Genomic DNA, 23476 nt, shown 5'->3' with positions numbered 1-23476 from the left:
TGTGTCACCCAGCCTCAACTGGTTGCCCTATCACCTTGGGTTTGGAGGAAGTCATAAATTGTAATTTAAGCGGTGCTTAAGGGAGTGCTGATTTATTGGGAATTCTGTCCTTCAAATAGAACATTAAACTGAGGTAGTATCTACCTACTCTGTGGTTCAGAAAGACATTAAAAAGCATTATTGAAGGATAGCAGAATGTTCTTCTGTTTTAGTCAATAATTCTATCTTAACCAATAGCCACCAAAGATAACAGATGAACTGGTAATTTATCGCATTGTTGTCAATATGCACAGAACTGTGACCATGTTTGCCTTCATGACAATGGTCACTTTATGCTGAATACTTATCTTTATGAATCCTTCAGGAACATGTAAAGTTTAAATTCATGTATCCAATAATTTCCATAAATCTGAAGTTGCTAATAATAACAGATGGTTGTGATTGTTGGGGGCTAATCTTTGCTAATGCTGGATGTCATTACAGAGGTTCCTCAGGGAAATGACATTACCATCACCAAATTTCCCACTGTCAACAGCCTAGGGGTCAGCATTGACCAAAGATTTAATTGGGCCAACCATATAAATACTGTGGTTACTAGAGAAGTCAGAGGCTTAAAATTTTGTGGTGAATGTCTCACCTCCTGAATCCCCAAAGCCTGTCCAAAATCTACAAGTAACAAGTCAGGAGTGTGATAGAATACTCATTGTTGATTGTTGTAAAAACCCATCTGGTTCACTAATGTCCTTTAGGGAAGGAAATCTGCTGTTCTTACCTGGTCTGGCCTACATGTGACTCCAGGCCCATAGCAATGTGGTTAACTCTTAAAGAAAAAAATGACCCCTGAACAAGGGCAATTGATGATGGGCAATAAATGCTGACCTAGCCAGCAACGCCCACATCCCATGAATGGATAAAAAAAATAGTTGCCTGAATGAATGCAGCTCCAATAAACTCAAGAGATTCAACATAATCCAGGACATAGCAGCCGCCTTGATTGGTAACCAACCCTAAACATTCATTCCTTCCACCACTGGCATACCGTGCATGCAGTGTGTACCATCTACAAGATGCATTACAGCAACTTGCCAAGGCTTCTTTAACAAAACCCCCAAACCTGGTCTTTGACCACCTAGAAAAACAAAGGCAGCGGGCACGTAGGAACATCACCACCTCTAATTCACATATCATGCTGACTTTAAAATATATCACCATTCCATCATTGTCATTGGGTCAAAATCCTGAAACTCCCTGCCTAACAGCACTGAGGGAGCACCTTTACTATATGGATTACAGTGGTTCAAGAAAAAGGCCCACCACCATCTTCTCAAGGTTAATTAGGGATGGGCAATAAATGCCAACTTTGCCAGGGATACCCATAGTCCATGAGTGACTAAAAAAAATGTTCTTCAACTAACCATCTTCAGTTGCTTCATCAGTACTCTTTCATTCATCATAACATCAGAAATGGTATTGATCTCTGATAAGTCCACAATGTTCATCTTCATCCACAGAGAATGAAGCATACCTGACAGCATACAGCAATACCTAAATGTCATCCAGGCTATGGATGGAAAGTGACAAGCAATATTTATACCATATCAGGTAATGATTATCTCCAACAAGAAAAGGCTCAAACTCTCCTGACCTTCAATGATGTAACCATCACTGAGACCCTATCAGCGACATTCCAAGGGTCATCATTGACCACTGATATCAACAATATGGTTACAAGACCTGGCCAGAAGTGATAAGTAGGTAACCTCTGGACCTCTCAAAGTTTCTACAAGACTCAAGTCAGGAATGTGATGAATTTCAAATAGATCAATTTGCTTGATCATCAACCCAGCCACAAGATTCAATATGTGCCCCCGCTGCTGTCGCTGCAGAATATAATACCTGCAGGACACTCTGCAGCAATTCTCCAAGATTAGTTTAACAGTACCTCCCATCCCATTACCTTTATCACCAGAAAGAACAAGAGCAATATCACACATCATTATGGCTCGGACACATACTGCATTCCTTCATTATTGTTGGGTCAACTCCAGGTTATGTCGGAGTAGACAATAAAAATGTAGCTTTGCCCGTATCATCCATATACCATCAACAAATGTAAAATTAAAATCTTGATGTCCTATTTATTGAACAGTGAACAACTTCCAGCCCCCAAAATGCAAACATGAAAGTAACAAATATAAGACTATGTGACCCGTGAACTATAATTTGGATATCCCTGTGTTTAACTGATTGTGTGAAGTGCCCTGAAATTAGGTATTATATCAAAACAAATTTCTTTTTATATCAACTGTGCATTATTCATTTCAAATATCTTGATGTTGGGGTTTCTACACTCAGAGCTGAAGTAGATCATTTTGATTGTATTTCACTTTGAGCAGACAAAGCAAATCTATTTGATTCCATTAGATGATCTGAAAGTGCACAATGCAAAAGGGAAACACTATAGCCATGGTTGCTTCATTGATTACATTAGTGGTAAGTGCCCAAAAATGTATGGCCATTTGCAACACAGCTGCTTCCTGAAGAGATTGCCTTAACTTTGCTGATTCATCTGTTTTCTTACTTGCATGATTAGTTAAACTGTATCATTCAGTTTTAATGTCATATATCAGTGGAATGTTGTTATAATGCACAATGTGCATCTCATTTTCCTTTTATTTCCTAATATCGCATTAGTAAAATATCTTTGTATGAGTAAACTGCTAAGTCCAAGGGCAGCATTTTCCGGTCGGCGAGCAGGGGTGGGGCCTGCTTGCCAACGCATAAAATGACATGCGGTGACGTCAGGCTGGCATTCCGACATCACCGCGTGTCATTTAGATTTTCAGTTCGGCAGGTGTGCAGCCGAACTGTCGAAGGCCGATTAAGGCTTGTTAAAAACTAATTAAAACAGTTAAATGAGCTGCCCATCCAGCCTTAAGGTTGGTGGGCAGGCGAAGAGCCCAGACAGCCTTCGCATTTTTCATAAAACCTCATCCATGGGCAGGATGAGGTTTCATGAAGGTGTTTTCAAATTCAATAAAAATTATTTTAAAAACTCATTCACATGTCTGAGCTCATCTGACACTGTTATATGACGGGACATGTTTTAAAAGTTTTTCTTCCCTTTATTTAAATTTTAAAACCTTAAACTGATCTCCCTCTGTGCCTTAGGGAGATTCCTGCGCTCTTTCGTGCACGTGCGCGAAAGAGCACAGGCCCCGACTCAGGGAATTCCGCCCACCACCCACATCTGCACAAGGAATGCTCAGTGCATCCAGGCGAGCGTCACGCCGGGCGGGCCTGAATTGGCCCACCTACATAAAATGGCGGCGTGGACCCGATTGGGGCACCAATTGAGTTCGCGCTCACTCCCACCCATCCCTGCACAACCCCCCCGCCCCCCGTCAGGGGGAAAGCTCAGCCCCAAATATCTGAATATCTTTGATGTGTGACAGCTCAGCTGTGATTCCACTAGGCTGTAATCTGTAATTTCTTAACAATATGTTAATGCTACTTCAGGACTGATATCCTTTTGCAGTAATTGCTTAGAAATACAAGGACATACATTTCCAAAACACAACAAGTTAATTAGGCCCTGCAAATCTTTCTCTTTGATCTCACCTCCACATATCTTCTCACCATATCCCTTGATTTTCTCTTTTGGAAACATTCATTGCTTCATCAATCCCTTTGTACATTGAATCACATTTGCACATACGCAGTGCAAAGTCTCTCATTACAGTGAAAGCTATCTTTCCCATTAATGCCATTACAAGAATATTTTAGAGCTAAAAGCAAGTACAAGTATAGAAATATGTTTTAACATTATAATGCTGAACATCACCTAATGAATGCTATTAAGCAAAAACTGTAAAAAATGAAAAATATGAATCAGTAACAAGAATACCTATCACAGAAATCTTATCCATTTAACCATTATTCAAATATGATTACACTGTGTCAAGGATATTTGAAAATGTTAGGAAATCACACAGATCCATCAATCATTGGGTTGGATTTACACACCCCGTTGGTGGGTTTAAAGGTGGGGGTCGGGGGCATGTAAAATCCAAAGGACGGCCTGCCAGACATCCTACCTGCCCGCCCCAGCCCCCACTTCAATTTTACCAGTGGAAGGGTTTGTGTCAGGTGTCCTGCCCACCAATGGGTCAATAAGGGCCCTCAAGTGGCTGTTATTGCCCACTTAAGGGCCTCACCCTGCTACTGCTGGGGTTTAACCGGCAATGGAAGAGGCCCACACTGAGCAGCCAGGCCAGCAGGTATCTCTGAACCCCCTAGGTCCATCAGAGACCCCGCCCCAAGTTGTTAGCCCCCCTGAAGATTCCCCTCCCCGGCATGGCCTCTCAAACAATGGCCCCACTCCCCTTGCTGGGGCCTGCCAGCAAGACCCCACAAATACTATCAAGTTCTGAGCTAGTGCTGAATTCCTCCTCAAGCCACGAGTGCAGTACCAGCAGTGGCACAGTCGGTGCTGAAAAGCTGCCATAGTCTGATTGGGCTGGAAGCATTCTGAGGCGGAGCTTCCTGCTCCTGAGGGGTGGAAATCCCATCTGCAATCTATTAAAACCCAGTGGCAGTGGGATAGCCGTTCTTCTGCTGGGTGTGTGGGCTCTCCCCCGACTTTTCAGCTAGGGAAGGGAGGAGTTACCAGGGGGAAACTGCAGGGATCAAATAGCCCATAAAATCCAGCCCATTGTCTTTTTGAGGGAGGTATTCTCCTCTTGCTTGCTGATTCATACACCAGGCACCCTCTGGCATCTTCAATTTAACAATACATCACACATGTGACCATTGTCTTGATATTTGAATATTGACAGAGTTTGTGGCCATGAAGTCATCACAATCTAGTCCAGTCTTCACCTGATTTCTGTGCGTACGTACTTTTTGGTGAATAACACCCAGGAGCAGGAACCCAGGGTAATCCTTCCCCTCCCACCCCACCTCGCTAACCTTGGGAAACCTGCAGCAATGAATGATCCCAGACTAGGATCAGCTGTCACAGACTGGATAGTGAACTTGGAAACAACTTAAGACTCCTGATACAGTTCTATAAAAATTGGGCATTGGGGAAACCCATGTGTCTGCTACACTGCCCAGAACATTTGTCAGATAGGGCAAACAAAGCCTAAACATTGTTGTAGTGTTTTATAGCTGTTTTATACAGATTTTAAAGGTTTCTCTTGCAGCCATATTCATTGTCTAGAAATTGTTATTGACGTTTCTTTGATTAGACAAAGAAAATACATGATTGTTTCTTGTTAGATTACACTGGTTAGTTTGGTCATATATATTTTTAGAATATTGTATGATTTGCTGCATTTGGCAGCTTTAGGAACAAGAATGCTTGGACTCTTCCTCTTCCTCTTCCCTTTCTACATTCATTCAGAAGTTTTCAATCCTAATTCCAATCAGTGGACTTCCTTTCACTAATGTGGAGATTTTGCTAACTGTCAAATGGAGCAGCAGAGTGACACAAAGATATTTGATGGTTTCAACTTCTCACGAGGTAGACCGAATTCTGGGGCATTGGGGGTCATTTCGAATTTTGCCTTGAGTATAAATATGACAATATCTGATCAGCTGCCTATTATACACCTGCCCCCATATTCCTCTTTATTGATGTTAACGGAATCTAAAATCATGAGAGGTGCTTAACAGGTGGTCAGTTCAGTATCATTATTGTTACACTATCTCCAAAAGTTAAAATTACCCACGTTGTGTCAGCTTTGACTACTGGCTAGGAGCAAACAAAATGTTACTCCACCACCAGACCACCAACTTGGGGAGACCTAGGTCAAAGGTTATGTAGTCATAACGGTTTGGATTTAGGCAACTGTCAACTACGGGGATGAATTTCAATGCAGGTTCTTCCCTTCCTCTACCGCGACTTGGACAGTAATAGCTCAAAAGCCTCGAAAAAAGACATAGGCGAGGATATTACAGCCCCTCCCGCCCAGCAGGATATTTTGGTCCCACCAAACTGAACGGAGATTTAAATAGCTCGCCGGGGAAAGACACACAACAGCGGGGCCATAAAATCCTGGCCATAAATACCATTCACAACACTTATACAGGATTTCCGCAGCTATTGCACTAAAACTGCAGTGGTTTAACATGAGAATCCCTGCTGAAATTCATCCCCAATGATTCTTATACTTGTGCTCTTCTTGGAACATAGAACTAATTGAAAAACAAGGATATTATCGATCTTCAATGTAAAAAGTAACTCACCAGATTTGTCCAATACAATAGACACTAGCCAAGTAATAGGAAATCCAGATGAGGATAATCACATTCAATTAATAAATATAAATGAGTAATAGACTGTCATTGGTATGCAATCTCAATAATCATATTCATATCACATACACGTGCTTAACCTTCCGTATATTTGTTGGTAAAGTGGTGAGCTGAATAACAGAATGTGCAATGTTTTTGAGCTTTCGGAATGCTTTAGTTCCTGGGTTACTGAACGTAAGTAAATATATACATATGAAGCATATTTATTTGCACTGTCTGAATGTACGTCATGCATTTTTATAAAAAATCATGCATGTGGTCAATATGGTGCCTCCATAGCCACACCTGTGCTTGTCAGCAATTTCTACTGGAAAAAACTGGCCCAGATCCTCTGGTCGGTGGCAATGCTGGGGATATTGCTGATGACTGTGAAGATAATTACAGCCCAATCCTTTGTCTTCCTTGCAGCTAAGTCTTCCTATTCTGGCTGCAGCACCGATGATTCAGTGCAGCCATTCACAGAGAGCAATGGCAAAGAGGGCCAGCAGACAGTTCATTGGCAGTGGGGACGGGTTAGTTGGGTGGGGTGGGTGGTCGAGTTGGGTTGTAATTGGGGCATGACGGTACTTGGGAATAGGTAGGGGATGGGTAGAGTGTGTGTGGTGAGGTCGGGGAGAGGGTAGTCGGGGAAGTTGGGGGGGGTGCATGGGATGGAGAGGTGGTGAGGTGCATGGGGGTGGTTGGGAGGCTGGTGGAGTGAGCTCTGCTGTATCTGGGTATGTATCGCGCAACAGACCCAAGTTTCTCACACTGAGGTAGTGTCGGAAAAATGTTTGGAGGAGCCCAGGCAGCACAAATTTGCCCATCGCAAGTTTAAACTTCCTGGATAATTATGGCGCATGTGCATGGGTCAGGACCTCCGAAGGGCCCTGATGCGCAATAGCGGCAAACATCTCAACATTCACCACTGTTGGAATTGGTAGGTTCCAGCCACTGACTTATGGGATTTAAGGCTCAGAATAGTTCAAATTAACAATTGCAATTTATCATGAGGTAACTGTTTAGACAAGGTCAGCCTATAACATCATCACACTAGGGTCAAATTGTATATTGGAAATATATATGTGAAGGAATGTGACAATAACATTACCTGTGCTAATATTAAAATCATTAATAAAAATGAACTCCGTAAAGGTTTACTTATATCAGGAATTTTAAATTAGACTCCTTGCATTTTTAAATGGAATTCAGTCCAGTTGGTAATGAAGTAATTAAACAACTATTTTTTCATTTTGTGTTTCATTCAAAGCCTGTACTAAACTTCATTAAAAGTCTGCATTAGCTTTTACAATTTATTTTATTGATAATTATTTATGTGATAATAACCATAGTAATCTGGAATGGCAGTGATTATAAAGTAAGGAATGCATTCAAATCTTTTAAATTTATCTTGCATTGGTAAAAACACCTGTTAAGAAAACCATTGAGTGATACCCTGATTGTATTGTAAATAATTTTGGCTTTATTATTGTCATGGAGCTAAGACTTTGCACTATATTTTTATGAAATATATATCATATCAACATGGCTACTTCCTAAAATTTTTAAAACTGGACAAGGACTTTAAAATGTTGTCGCTATGACTGCCTGTAACCCTGAACAAAAGGAATTTTCTGGCGATATCCAAGAAGCTGATACCTCGTTATCTCTGAAGAGACGCTAATGACCCTTGTGGCTGCAGAGATAAATTCAAAGGGAATTATATAAAGGCCATCTATATTTCCTAAGCTAGGTCTGGCCAGTGGAGACTACCAGCCTGCTAGGACAAAAGACCCTGTACTGTTCCATTCAAACTCTTAATGATTAAAACATTAACAATCTCAAGAATCCAGACAAAGGAATACACATTCTTTGTCAAAGCCCAAGTGGACAGTTGGGAGTTGTGTGTCATGGCCCCCCTAGCCGGAGGAATCTGTAACACTGTCTTGCTGTCCTGCCAATCAGTCTGCAATCTTCCATCTAGCAAGCAACAGTTCAGAACAAGAGCTCGGTCCATGTGAATGCTTGGCCCCCATCTACACTGTTTCTACTGGAACTTCTGAACTTCTGCAGCAGCGCCTACAAGACTAATTCATCTCTGCATGCCTATCTCATTGTGGAAGTCATTTTTACTGGAAAAGTAAAATATCCAACATCAGTCTTCAACCTGCTAACCTCTATGAAGGAATACACCATAGAACTTTAATTCTGGACTCTGAACTCACATGAAACAATAATTCTTTGTTCTGTGGTCTTTGCCTGTAACTCTTTCTTTCTCTATCCTTCTTTTATTGCATGAATGCACTGGGGACTACGTAGTGACTCCCCTCCCTATGTGTTTGAGTGTGTGTGAATATACTACCCCTCTGAGTTTACCCTATCTCAAGTTTGCTGAGGTTATTAATAGAAATTGGATCACACCAAAACTGAGATGTTGGGAAATGCGCCACCATTTAAAAAGAGGGAACTCAAGATCAAAACATCTTTCTGCTTATGGACAGTGAGAGGAGAAATCAGGGCTGTTAAAATTAAACCCCCTCATATCCATAACATTATCCAAATGTGGTTCGCAACCACGCCCTCCCACCCAAAAAAGAACTGTTTTCTCTTTAACCTGACTAGTTCTATATCCCTTGTTGTGAATGTGTTGTTGAAATGAGTGAAATGAAGCCTATGATGGCCATTATGGGTGAGGCTTGTGAACATGTGCAGGGCTGTGTGACTGCAGGTTAGGAAATAATTATACACTTAAAATTATGGTATCAGAAGGCATCTTCAATATTCATTCTAATTTAACCTTTCCATTCTAAATCAGAAAGCACTGAATATGGAAAAACCAAATTATCTCTAGGCCTTTTAACCTCTGTCGTGCTTTCTGCAAGGAATCAAGTAAGATAAGGATTTTAAGTCAGTCAGAATTAGAATTAATTTAAATCTCCTTTTGATTCCAGGTTAAAGTGACAAAAATAATGGCAAAGCCACCATTATAAATTGATTCACTGCTGTGTAAAACAAATAGGTTGATGGATCACCTATTATCAATTTGTGCAAATCATTTAATTTATCCATTGCATTCTTTGGATGAGAACTGGGGTTCAACACAGTTCATAATGGAAATATTTGCTGAAGCAAGCTAGGTCAGAAAGGCTCCAGTCAGCTTTAGCAATGGACAGTACACATGCACAAGCAGAATTTGGAACAGTACCTGAACAGTACCTTTCATAGTTGGAGGTGTGTATACACTCTTCTTTCTCTGTTGAGGTGACATCTCAGCATTCTAGGAATAAAAAAAAATCATCTATAGCATCAAATCGATGAGATTACATGGATTTCCCAAACAATTCCTGAGGAACACATTGAATGAAGTTTTAGAATTTGATGAAATGTATTAGCATAATGATAAACATTTTTTTAAAAATTATGAACTGTTCAAAATTGCAGGGGGGTGGTTAATTTGGTAAACTATGCTCATGAGCAGAAGCAACAAATATTCCACCTTAGTGGTTCTTTTAAAAACATTCTGTGCATTATTTGTGGCCATGTCAGTAACCTGAACCTTCTCCTCATCTTCTAAAATGAAAAAAATAGATTTAGTGCATAAACTCTTCCAAGAAATCAAGTTAATGTTTCAAGGTAACAATCAAATTAGAACCCTGCTCTCAAATTTTCACTGAAGTTCCCAGAATTAATACAGCTCAGCACAATGGTTACCCATGTGGAATCAATATTTTAGCTACTGTTACATGGTAGAAAGCAAATTGGTATTACATAATCCTTTATTTCTGAGTCTAGATTTGGAACCATGAGTTGGCGGGGGGAGAAATTGGGATAGATCAGGACTAATAAGTGTAGTGGGGACCAATTTGGGGCAGCAACATCCCCCACCCAATACAGAATTCCTCTTACCTCTCCATGGACCATGACCCCACCACTGAACATCAAGCCATTGTTTCCAGGACTGTCACTGACCTCATCTCCTCTGGGGACCTCCCTCCCACAGCTTCCAACCTGATAGTCGCCCAACCTCGGACGGCCCGCTTCTATCTCCTACCCAAAATCCACAAACAGAACTGCCCTGGTAGACCGATCGTCTCAGCTTGCTCCTGCCCCACAGAACTCATTTCTCGATATCTTGACTCCCTTCTCTCTCCCTTTGTCCAGTCCCTTCCCACCTACATCCGTGATTCCTCTGACACCTTACGTCACATCAACAATTTCCAGTTCCCTGGCCCCAACCGCTTCCTCTTCACCATGGACATCCAATCCCTCTACACCTACATCCCCCACCAGGATGGTCTTAGGGCCCTTAGCTTCTTCCTCGAACAGAGGCCCGAACAATCCCCATCCACCACTACTCTCCTCCGTCTGGCTGAACTTGTTCTCATGCTGAACAATTTCTCCTTCAACTCCTCTCACTTCCTCCAAATAAAAGGTGTGGCTATGGGTACCCGCATGGGCCCCAGCTATGCCTATCTCTTTATGGGGTATGTGGAACATTCCTTGTTGCAGTCCTACTCCGGCCCCCTTCCACAACTCTTTCTCCGGTACATCAATGATTACTTCGGTGCCGCTTCATGCTCTCGTCAGGACTTGGAAAAATTTATTAATTTTGCTTCCAATCTCCACCCCTCCATCATTTTCACGTGGTCCATCTCTGACACTTCCCTTCCCTTCCTTGACCTCTCTGTCTCAATCTCTGGTGATAGACTGTCCACCAATATCCATTACAAACCCACCGACTCCCACAGCTATCTCGACTACAGCTCCTCACACCCCGCTTCCTGTAAGGACTCCATCCCATTCTCTCAGTTCCTTTGCCTCCGTCGCATCTGTTCCAATGATGCTACATTCAAAAACAGTTCCTCTGACATGTCCTCCTTCTTCCTTAACCGAGGTTTTCCACCCACGGTCGTTGACAGGGCCCTCAACCGTGTCCGGCCCATCTCCAATGCATCCACCCTCACGCCTTCTCCTCCCTCCCAGAAACATGATAGGGTCCCCCTTGTCCTCACTTATCACCCCACCAGCCTCCGCATTCAAAGGATCATCCTCCGCCATTTCCGCCAACTCCAGCATGATGCCACCACCAAACACATCTTCCTTTCACCCCCCCCTTATTGGCATTCCGTAGGGATCGCTCCCTCCGGGACACCCTGGTCCACTCCTCCATCACCCCCTACTCCTCAACCCCCTCCTATGGCACCACCCCATGCCCACACAAAAGATGCAACACCTGCCCCTTCACTTCCTCTCTCCTCACCGTCCAAGGACCCAAACACTCCTTTCAAGTGAAGCAGCATTTCACTTGCATTTCCCCCAACTTAGTCTACTGCATTTGTTGCTCCCAATGTGGTCTCCTATACATTGGAGAGACCAAACGTAAACTGGGCGACCGCTTTGCAGAACACCTGCGGTCTGTCCGCAAGAATGACCCAAACCTCCCTGTCGCTTGCCATTTTAACACTCCACCCTGCTCTCTTGCCCACATGTCTGTCCTTGGCTTGCTGCATTGTTCCAGTGAAGCCCAACGCAAACTGGAGGAACAACATCTCATCTTCCGACTAGGCACTTTACAGCCATCCGGACTGAATATTGAATTCAACAACTTTAGGTCGTGAGCTCCCTCCCCCATCCCCACCCCCTTTCTGTTTCCCCCTTCCCTTTTTTTTCCAATAAATTATAAAGATTTTCCTTTTCCCACCTATTTCCATTATAAAAAAATAAAAAAAAAACCCCACTAGAGTTATACCTTGAGTGCCCTACCATCCATTCTTAATTAGCACATTCGTTTAGATAATATCACCAACTCTAACTTTAACACCTATGTGTTCTATTGTACTATTGTCGTTGGCATCTTTTGATGATCTGCTTCTATCACTGCTTGTTTGTCCCTACAACCACACCCCCCCCCACCCCCACCTCTCTGTCTCTCTATCTCTCCGCCCCCCCACACACACACTTTAAACCAGCTTATATTTCAACTCTTTCTTGGACTTGAACTCAAGTTCTGTCGAAGGCTCATGGGGACTCGAAACGTCAACTCTTTTCTTCTCCGCCGATGCTGCCAGACCTGCTGAGTTTTTCCAGGTAATTCTGTTTTTGTTACAGAATTCCTTTGCAGTTTGGCATTCACATATTGATTCAGACGGCTTTAAACTATCTTGGTCAACCTCCTGAACAGGGCGGTGAGCCAACTGAAATATGTAACCAAAGGTCCTTCGCCTTTCACAAAATTAGATTGTGGGAATGTGGGGTACAAGGGTTCCGAACCTGGCCCAGTGATTCTTGGTGCCAGTCAGCAAACTGGCTGTCTCGGTGATATTTAAAGGGATCCTCAGCAGCAGACAGTTAAAATTCTGGTTGTTTTAGGCTGTTAGCGGACTTGGAGCAGTTGTTTTAGCTGTATATTGATGGGGCAAAGTGATTTTCTACAGCTTCAGTCCTTTGTTGCTTTTAAAATGGATGTTTTGCTGTGTCCATCTTTAGAGCTACAGCAGGAGGAGAAGATGAGAACAGGACAACAAAGAACTGCAACTGGCACAAGAGGGTGAAAAAAGGCCAGGCACAAGAGGCCTCCAGCAATACCTATTGTCTCAACTTGAGTGTGGAGCAGCATGTCTGGAGCCTTCACTTCAACAAATAGGCTGTATCATCTTTTGCAAGGCATGCACAGTACTACCTCTGGCTAATGAGACATGGCCCTCAATTTCTAATCAATGGGGTCACTGAATGCTGCAGCAGATAACACTTGCAATGTCAGTCAATTTGCATTGTTTTGCATGCAATGGATGCACTCTCCAACAAGGGGGACAATTTCATCAACTTCCCTAAGGAGGCAACCAGTCCAGAGGAGAAAGCTCTAGGATTCCCTGAAAGTGTAATTTCCTATAAGTCCGGGGAATAATTGGTTATACACATTGTTCCCAAGCTCCTTGTGAACACCTTAGATTATTGATAAACAGGAAATGCAACTGGTATGTGACTACAAGCAATGAAAAATGCAAGTCTGTGGAGTATTTCTAGGTGGTTGTCATGATGATCTTGTCCTCTGCCAGCCCTCAATCTTCTTTTCCTTCTGCCCATCCCACCCGATCAAAGGATAAATGCTTGGAGACAAGGTTCTATGAGCACCTGACCTGTGACTCTTGTAAAGAGCCTGAGCACAGAGGCTTAGCAATGCAGCAATCCAGGGCCCTTCAATAACAGCCCGAGGGGGTCTTCAGAATCATTCTCATTTTCCTTCATTCCTCACAATTTTTCCCTGAAAATGGGACAGCCCTTGTAGCCACATTGTGAAGAAGACATGGAGGAGCAAGTTGAGGAAATCAGGCATCCTTGGACAATGAGGTCAGCACTGCTGGCAGCTTTGTATCAGCAACTAATCTATAAGAGGTTCTGTTGAATTCTCCCTGCTTCCAATGCCCCAATAATCCCTCCAACCTTCACAATCAACCTTTATACCCAGCTGAAGAAAGCCCCACATCCATGCAAAAGAAATGTAGCACAACAGTAAGCTGGTCATTTAATGGTTCATTTCACATTTGTTTACAGTGATACTTGAAAACTAAAAATCAACGTTGTGCAAACCCCAGGGTCTGTATTTGTGCTTGACTACTAATTCTGACACTTCTAAGAGACACTTCTCTGGTGACAACAGCATGGAAGGTGCAAGATTTGAGGACACTTAAGAAAGCTGTGGTGTGCAATCTCGAGGGGCTATGACTATACATAGTCCAGCTGCACACAGTATCTCAGCAACAACCAATGCAGTCTGGCTCAGCTAGCCATCTAACACTAAAGTGGGCATCAGGGGAATATACTATCATCTGAAAGAGGGCAGTGTGTGCCACTCTCATGGTCTCAATGCCACTGTCATTGGACTGCACCTCAGCACTCACACTACTCTGCACAAAAACAGAGTCCAGAGACGAGATGGTGCTTTCAAAAGTTTTCATCTTTCTCTGAAAGCTAGAGTACAGCCAATAAGGAAGCACTCTGAGGTTCCATTGATCTGCCAGAGCAATCATCAACACCTCTATCACTGTAGACCCTGCGACAGTGTTCATAGAGCAGACCACATACTTCATGGTTGACTGTGTTACCCCTATGCTCCCCACACAGAAGTTGCAGTTGGACTCCTCCATGCTCCCCAGCTCTGCATAGGATCACTGGCAAGCAGCAAAAGCACTGCATGGTTTGTCATACAGAGCCATCAGTCCTCTTCTGTATGGGGGGCCCTGGAAATCATCACCCATCTCTTCTGCAGCAGACTTTGCGTGCAAGCTCGCTCTGCAGCATTCTGGTTTCTGGACCATCATATTCCTCATATTTCTCCTCTTTTATGCTCAGTAAATCTCTCAGTTCAGACTCATCTACTTTACCTTCTACATCATGCAGGTGCCAATTCTGAGCTGGTTAAAGAGTGTGCATACTCCAAAGGCTTTCCCTTCCTATGAGCTGTGGACACTAATTCTGCTGGACTTGGAAATGGAAGAGAGAGACAAAGATTAGCAGTTAGTTACAGGGGTAAGCACTGAGAGAGAGAGACGTGTGTTGGGTAAAAGCAAGGACACTTCATCATGCACAGTGTGTGAGGGAGAGATTTAATTGAGAAGATAAAAAGAGGGTAAGATGGTCAAATATTTTATGGAACTCCTGTTTCTTGTTTGCAATGCTCCCAACCTGCCTCCTGTCCATGATACCCATGGCAGTCTTTCCCAATAATGTGGAGAGAAGATGGAAAAAAGGTCTTCTGTTTGTTCCTGGCCAAGATTTTCCATGCCAGCCAGCATTGGGCATGTTTGGTGGCGTGGATGAACAATGTGGCACAATCGGTTTCACAATGGCATGAAACTAGTTCATGATCGTCCGCTCAGCACACCGATAACAGCCACATTCTCTACCGTTGGACATCAGGAAACTCATTGTAATACATCGGCATATCATTATTAGGCCTGCTTGCCAGAATCGTCCCCCCAACCCCCTGCTGGGTCATCCATCCACGTTGGTGGGAAAGCATGTTGATGTGTTTCATAACAACACATAAACAACGTGCACTTCGCTCAGGACTTCAAGGTTTGTTTGCCCACTTTGCTTCGATCAGCACTTGCAGTCATCAGCGCCAGGCTTCACAGACAGCGCCATATCAATTTTAAGGGGGTCTGAGCAGGTCTCTACCTACCAGACCAACCATATGTGGATGGTTCTTCAATGGCTGCAGGGCTAGGGCCTGCATGGGGAAGGGGGAAAAGTAGCCTCAGGCAAGGGAAGAGGCTGCAGGATGAAGGATGTACTGGGGAAGGAGGGTAACCCAGAGTGTGTGTGGGGGCACATGTTAATCTGTGCAAGAGGCCTCAAGGTGAGGGCTGAGGAGGCAGTCTCCAGAGGAGATGAGGCCAGATGGACATGTCAGGGTATGTGTGTGAGAGAATGGGTGGTGATGCCCCTTGAGCTGGCAGTGAATGAGATGCCAGCGAACATGCAATGAGCTTGAATGTGTGAGTTTAGAGTGATGAGACATCTGCCATAACCTGGCTGCACGGGTGAGATCATTCATCCTCTATCTGCATTGGATGGCCAGCCTCTTCTGTGCAGCATTGGTACTGATCACCACTGCCATTGTCTACCAAGCCTGGCTGGTCACACCTCTGCCCATCCTGCGGCCAGAGCTGGGGCAGAGGACATCATGCTGGGTCTCCATGGCGTCCAAATGGCATTCCAGTGACACGTCACTAATCCTGGGGGCTGCAGTCTTTTTGCCTTTTGTGGACATCCTCCTTGCAGTAGTCGTGGTCTGGAAGCACTGAATGGTGTGTGCACAGCTGCACTTTAAATATGGCGCCCGCCTTGATGAAGTCATGCAGTGACAGCGTGGCGGGCGAATAAGACCCTGCCCACCACTGAAACAGCTTGTTTCCCATGAATGCATAACAAATGTTGCAGGTTTAGGATGAAACAGCGTGAAAACCTGCCATTGCGGCCAACGTGTAAAACATCATTTTAACATCCACCACCGCACTTAGTGCAAATCTGGGACGATTCCCCCACCTGCTCCCTATTGTGCATCAGCTTATGGGTCAGTGAATAGTTATGAAGATATTGCTGTCAGAATAGAATAATGTTGCATGAAAGGTGGCAGAGGCGTGAAGAAGTGAGGGCCAAGGTGGGAGACTGTGAACACAGGATCAGGTTTAGTGTACCAGCAGCTGAAGGCAATTGAGGGAGGTGTGTTGATGTGATTGGAGCAACCAATCCCGATCTGGTTGGACCACATAAAATATTATTGGGTCCTACTAACCTCTGCCAAAAGTACTCACTATTCTAGGATCATCCTAAATTGCAAAGACATCCCTCACCACCCTCCTGGCTTCTTATTTCCACCACAAACCAACTTCTGAGACCATCACCTCCAACAACAAACAACTTCTTTGCCGCCAAGATAGAGATTATCCATCCAGCTGCTTCTGCCGCTTCCTTCCCTTCCCCTGAGTCACTGGACCAAATTCCGTCTAAGGCTCCCCCCTCCGCCCACAACCCCAGCCGTTGCCTTGAGCACCTAGTTTTCTCTAGTTTCTTTTCTCTCTCTCCCTATGCCCGCTCTGAGCCCATCTTGCCAATAAGGCCCACCTACTTCTCCCTTGACTCTATGTCTACCAAACTGCTGACCACCCAACTTCCCTTCCTGATCCCCATGTTAGCTGATATTGTTAGCTGTTCTCTCTCGTCAGGTGCTGTCCTCTGCCCTTCAAATTTGCCAACAGATTAAAATGAACATTCAAATGATCAGACTGCTTATCTGACAGTCAGTACTGAGAGATCGGAAATTTCCTCCAGTTATATATTGGCAGGGCTGAAGCCCCAGCCCCCAATCCAAACTCCATTCCCTTGCTATCGAGTCCATTCCTCTGTCGGACAACTATCTGAGATAAAATCAAACTGTTCACCAACTTAGTGTTACATTTAACCCCAAGTGGAGCTTCCAACCACACATCTGCACCATCACTAAGAGAGCCTATTTTCATCTTCGTAACATCACCTAACTTGACCCCTGCCTCAACTCATCAGCTGTTGAAATTCTTAATCATGCTTTTGTGACCTTTAGACTTGATTACTCCAGTGGTCTCCTTCTGGTCTCCCACATTCTACCCTTCATAATACTTGAGGTCATCCAAAACTCTGCTACCTGTGTCCTTACAATGAATTGATTGATCTATTTCCCTGTGCTCGATGACATTGGTTCCTGGTCAAACAGTGCCATAATTTTAAAATTTTCACCCTTCTTTTCAAATTCCTCCGTGGCTTCACCCATTCCTACATCTGAAATCTTTTCCAACCCATAACCCTCCAAGATATCTGTGCTCATCTAATTCTGGCCCCTTGAGCATTCTCAGCTTCAGTCATCCCACCATTCGTACCCATGCCTTCAGCTGCCTAGATCCGAAGCTCTGAGATTCCCTTTCTAAACCTCCCCATCTCTTTCCTCCTTTAAACCACTCTTTAAAACCTCTGAGTTTGACCAAGCTTTTGGTCATCTATCCTAATATCTGCTCGTGTGGCTCAGTATCAAATTTTATTTGATAACACTCCTGTAATGTACGTTGGGACATTTTGCTAAGTTAAAAGCACTATATAAATACAAGCAATTGGTGTTGTCAGAAAAGAGTGATGGGAGATGGCTAAGGATTGTGAGTGTTGAAGCACCAGGTAGTGTGGGCTAGGGGTGAGAATAAGACAGATGTGAGTAGGAATCTTACCTTATTGGTAACATAGAGATAATTCAATTTCTTTTAATATTGCAGCCAGGTCCTGGGTGCAATACTGTTGTCATTCACTAGCCCCACCACCTCTGACTGTGGCCATGCAAATTGCTTAGATACTCTTTTCCCATTGGAATGAATTTGCAGCTCCCCCACCCTGAAAACCTCCTGCACAGCAAGGCAGAATCAGGGGATCCTTGTTGCAGCAACTTAGCTTTGCCATTCCTCTCTTTCTAAAGGTGAATTATCTCACAATAGGCCAAGTGCACCTCTACTCTATAAAACTGAGTTTTGGTGATTACATTTCTGCCTCCTACACACATACAAATAGACAAGCAGCCAATTAACCATGCACACAGTGCAGGAAGTTCATTGTCCATGTTAAAATCAAGTATCTGTGCTCCAATTTTGCACATCCCTCTTATTGATCTCATCAGATCTGTGTTTTCAATACCTTGCCAATGTCATGCTGGTTCCCAGCAATTTTCCAATTCCTTGGCCCATGTTTCAGTTCCTTGTTATTTTAATCTTAACAGCGTGTTCAATTTTAAACCCTTTTTATCCACCTAATTTTTCAATCTTATGAGTTTAGTGTTTGACTGGTAAATAATTGCTTTAGAATAAGATGTCTCTGCTTTAAATTAATGTACTTAGATTAGAACAGTCAACGGCATTATGAAAGAAGTCGTAAAATAGCTATGAAAATATTTACGCGGCTTTAGGGGCCTCTATTAGAATTTCACAGCTGTCGTTCAACAGTAGCAACAACATTGATCAGCCTATTTTTATTAATGTACGAAAGAAATAGCAAATATATTGTTCAACTTACCTCACCTTGTGGATTATTCTCCCTCTTTTCATCAACTTCTAAACAAGAAAATGGAAAAAAATGTTGTAAAATGCAGACATTCTCTTTTATAATCAATACATTTATAATATTGCATGTTTAATTCATCTTTTATTTAATATAGTTTCTACATTAATCATTGGAGCTTCTAAATTATACTAATATAGCCATGGCCTGTAACAATGTACAACTAAAAGAAACATCTGTGGTAGAACATCTGAATAGTTTATTATATGTGACACTGTGGGTTAATGACAGTATTATTATATTCTGCTGCCTGTCAAAACTGACGTATTTTTCACTTTGTAGCAAAATGAGATTTAGATTAATTGTATTAAGGTAGATCAAAATTGAGGGGACAATTTTGAATCGTCACCGTGACACTCAAATGATGGGAAAGGTTCTGATCTACAATAATCTCATTCACTCAATTCACCGGACATTAACTTGTCAAGTTAAATGAAATTGAATTTATAGACAGAGGCTGGGCGATTGCTATTGCTATATGTAGTCAGCAGCTCACTGATACGTATTCCAGAAAAAGAGTTGTGTGCTACCACATATCAACATTATTGATTGATGAGTTGGGATGTGGTGTTGATTTACAGTCCATATCAATTCTTAAAAGCATTCTCTTGCTTTAGCATTTGCCCACCTGTGCCTAAATTTTCTAGACAGAGATACATGAGGTGTTATTGTTTAAGTACCTACACAAAGCAAGAAACACCATAATGAATCAACCCATTCTAGGTAGATTACCAGATTGTTGAATACAAAGCAGCTTTTTTCTACCTCATGGTAGACAAGTCAGTCGGCAACTTGCAGACTTTTAAAGGGATAGTATTCTGAGGGTGACCTTAACAAGCTAAGACTGGGACTTCTGCCTCTCAGGGACAGGAAGTCCTGCCTTTGATAGCTGCCAACTGATTTGATTGGCTGGCAGCTGAGTAGTCCCTGCAGTGCCAGAATGTAGTCATGACCAGTGCCAAGACTACAAGGAAGCCCTGAGAAGATCAATGGATACCAGACTGAAAGCTAAGTCTGGGCTTTTTGGCCAAGGAGGAATAAGGAACCCTAGTGAGGGGAGGAGGGGTTTTGGGGGTTGGGGGGAGTGCAGGAGGCACAAAGGAGGGTTACCATCTTGGGGGTGGTGCCCCGGTGGTCACGAGTGACCTCCCCAAAGGAGGTACCTTTTACCTCAAGTTGGGAAAATAGCAGGTTGACCACATTCCTTCACCGGCCGAATGTATTTTGATGACAGAGGAAAGAAGCCCTTAAGTGGCCTTTAAATGGCAACTTAATGGTGCCAAAAGGCCTAAGGGCAGGTGGGCTGGCTGACACCCTAACTACCCAACGGAATATGCGGGACAACTTGTGGGGGTGTGCAGAAGGTGGTAGACTAGACATCTATTTCAAATATGACTCCAACTTTAAATATGCTAGCAGGGGGTGTAATTTCTCTCCATGTCAACTCTTATCACAAATCTCCCCCACCACAGGGCATATATATCTACATAAGAACACAAGGAATAAGAGCGGGAGTAGGCCATTTGGCACCTCAAGCCTGTTCTGCCATTCAATAAGATCATGGCTGATCCACTCCACTTTTCTGCCTGCACCCCAACCCCATAACCTTTGACTCCCTTATAGATCAATATTCTGTCTAATTCAGCCTTGAATATATTCGATGACCCAGCTTTGACACTCTGGGAGAAGAAATTCCTCCTCATCTCCATCTTGATCTGGAGACCCTTTATTTTGAAACTTTGTCCCCGGTTCTAGATTCCCCCAGAATGAGAAACATCCCCTCAGTTTCTACCCTGTCAAGCCCCCCAGAATTTTATATGTTTCAATGAGACCACCTCTCATTCTTCTAAACTCCAATGAGTAAAGGTTCAACCTTTTCAACCTTACCTCATAAGCCAAACCTCTTCATCCCAGGAATCACTCCAGTGATCACTTATCCCATCTATATTCCTTTGCAGGTTCTGTGTCCTCCTCACAATTTGCTTTCCTCCATATCTTTGCATCATCAGCAAATTTAGCTACCATGCATTTGGTCCCTTCATCCAAGTCAGTAGTATAGATTGAAAATTGTTGAGGCCCTGGCACTGATCCCAGTACCTCTCTGCTAGTTGAGAGGAAATTGCGCTGGTTGACATAGGCCTCGATTTTAACTCAAGACGACTTCAGTAGTGGGGTGGGGCGGAACCAATAATTTGATAGTCCATCTGATAGATCCCCTGATTATTTATTTATTAATCATTGTCCCACCAGGCAAATAAGGTGTCCTAATCCAAAGTCTTTATCAGTGTTGCTATACCAATTAGAAGGAAATGCATGAGAAACATGCCTTCCTGTCAAGAAGAGATTCACCTTCATCCTGCCCCTTTCCCCAGACAAACTGGCAGAGCAAGAACACATTGTGTAAAAAAAATGTTATCTCCACTTCAGTATCTTGATTGAATGCATAATCAAATTATGCCACAGAAAGATGTTACAGAATACTTGTATGATTACCTCATTAATCTTACCTCTGGCCTTCAATAGAAGTATTGTCCCAAACAGTTGCTTGGTTCAGATCAGCTTTGTAAAACTTCATTCCTGAACCAAGTTAACATGTAGGTACATCCCCAAAATTACATATACAGTTACAGCCTGTGTCCATATGCAGCAACATCTGGACAACATTCAGGCTTGGGCTAATAAGTGGCAAGTAAAATTTGCACCACACAAAGACCAGGCAATGACCATCTCCAACAAGAGAGGATCCAACCATCACCCCTTGACATTCAATGGAACAACCATCCCTGAATCCACCACTATCAACATCCTGCGGGTTACCATTGACCCGAACTGAACTGGGCTAGCCATATAAATACTGTGGCTACAAGAGCAGGTCAGGAGCTAGGAATTCTGCGGTGAGTAACTCACCTCCCGACTCCCCAAAGCCTGACAACCATCTACAAGTAACAAGTCAGGAGTGTGATGGAATACTCTCCACTTGCCTGGATGAGTACAGCTCTAATGTTCAAGAAACTTGACACCATCCAGGACAAAGCAGCCCGCTTGATTGTCACCCCAGCCACCACCTTCAAGTGTCACTCCCTCCACCACTGACACACAGTGGTAGCAGTGTGTACCATCCACAAGATGCACTGCAGAAACTCACCAAGGCTCCCTAGACAGCACCTTCGAAACCTGCAATATCTACAGCCTGGAACAGGCTTGTCCAACCCACAGCCTGCAGGCCAGATTGTAGCCCGCAAAGCACCTCTATGTGGCCCCCGGAGCAATTGCTCAAAATGCTGGTAAGATGAGTCAGTGAGGTTGAAGATTTCTGCAGAGGGCTGCTCCTCCAATCACAGGCCATTTCTCTCCACTTGTGAGCCTATCAGCAGCAAACTTGGGAGGGAAACAGGCTGTGATGGGAGGAGCAGTGAACACCAGCAACTGCAAACATGTGGAGATAGAGAGAGAGACTCTGGGGCACACAGAGCCTCCACTCCCCATGATTTCCCCCTGCTCTCATCGCCTTCCCCCAGCTTCAGCTCTTCACACCCCTGCCCCCTCAACCCCGCCACCTGCTCCGGCCGCTTTCTCCCTAGCTTCAGCCGCTTTCCCCTGGCTCCTGCCACTTTCCCCCTGGCTTGCACCACTTTCCCCAGCTCCTGGCGTCTTCTCCTGGCTCCCAGAACAGAGATGAGGAGAAACTTCTTTAGCCAGAGAGTGGTGAATCTATGGAATTCATTGCCACAGAAGGCTGTGGAGGCCAGGTCATTGAGTGTATTTAAGACTGAGATAGATATGTTCTTGATTGGTAAGGGGATCAAAGGTTACGGGGAGAAGGTGGGAGAATGGGATTGAGAAACTTATCAGCCATGATTGATTGGCGGAGCAGACTCGATGGGCCATATGGCCTAATTTCTGCTCCTATGTCTTATGGTCTTATGGAAAGTGTGAGTGTGTGTGAGACAGAGAGAGGGGGTGAGAGTGTGTGTGAGAGAGGGGCAAGTGTGTATGTGTGAGAGAGAAGGGAAAGTGTGAGTGTGTGTGTGAGAGAGAGAGGGGGGTAAGTTGTGTGTGTGAGAAGGGTGAGTGTGTGTGTGATAGAGGGGTGAGTGTGTGTGCGCGCGTGTGTATGTGTGTGTAAGAGAGGGCTTCACCACTGACCGCAAGATCTGGGTCCATATCTCCTTAAATGCCTTGATGTCATGTTTTGATTTACAATGGTCCTGCGAAGTACCTTAATACATCCATTATGTCCAAGGGGCTATATAAATATAAGTTGCTGTTGTTGAAGTATTAGATGCTCCACTTTACATTTAGATCTTTTTCATTTGTATTTATTGTCTCTATTAATTACATTTTCAGTCCACAATTTTCTTTTGAACAAAAGTACAGCATTGCATAAAAACTGAGTGTCACAATACTGCTGCAAAACAAATAAACTAGCTATACAGTGACAGCTTAATTGGATCCCAGTGGAACAACATGTCAGCGCTGCAGTTACAAGTCAGCTTTATCACACTAGTCTTGTTTGCACAGTGAAGGTGTGAATTCCAATTCCACT

At 43.6% G+C, this 23476-nt stretch overlaps 1 protein-coding gene across 1 annotated transcript in view; it reads right to left on the bottom strand.

Moving 5' to 3' along the window:
• Nucleotides 1-23476, bottom strand: part of ppp1r1c (protein phosphatase 1, regulatory (inhibitor) subunit 1C) — a 114974-nt gene that overhangs the window by 64518 nt on the left and 26980 nt on the right. Inside the window, exons 3-4 of the mRNA XM_041201785.1 lie at nt 18886-18923; nt 9517-9577 (exon numbers count right to left, since the gene is read on the bottom strand). Coding sequence (XP_041057719.1) covers nt 9517-9577; nt 18886-18923 — 99 coding nt within the window. The remainder of the gene's footprint in view (nt 1-9516; nt 9578-18885; nt 18924-23476) is intronic.

Source organism: Carcharodon carcharias, chromosome 12, assembly GCF_017639515.1.
Source record: "Carcharodon carcharias isolate sCarCar2 chromosome 12, sCarCar2.pri, whole genome shotgun sequence".
NCBI classification, from domain to species: domain Eukaryota; kingdom Metazoa; phylum Chordata; class Chondrichthyes; order Lamniformes; family Lamnidae; genus Carcharodon; species Carcharodon carcharias.
The sequence above is the reverse complement of the archived record's forward strand: the minus strand, read 5'-3'. Positions and strand labels throughout refer to the sequence as shown.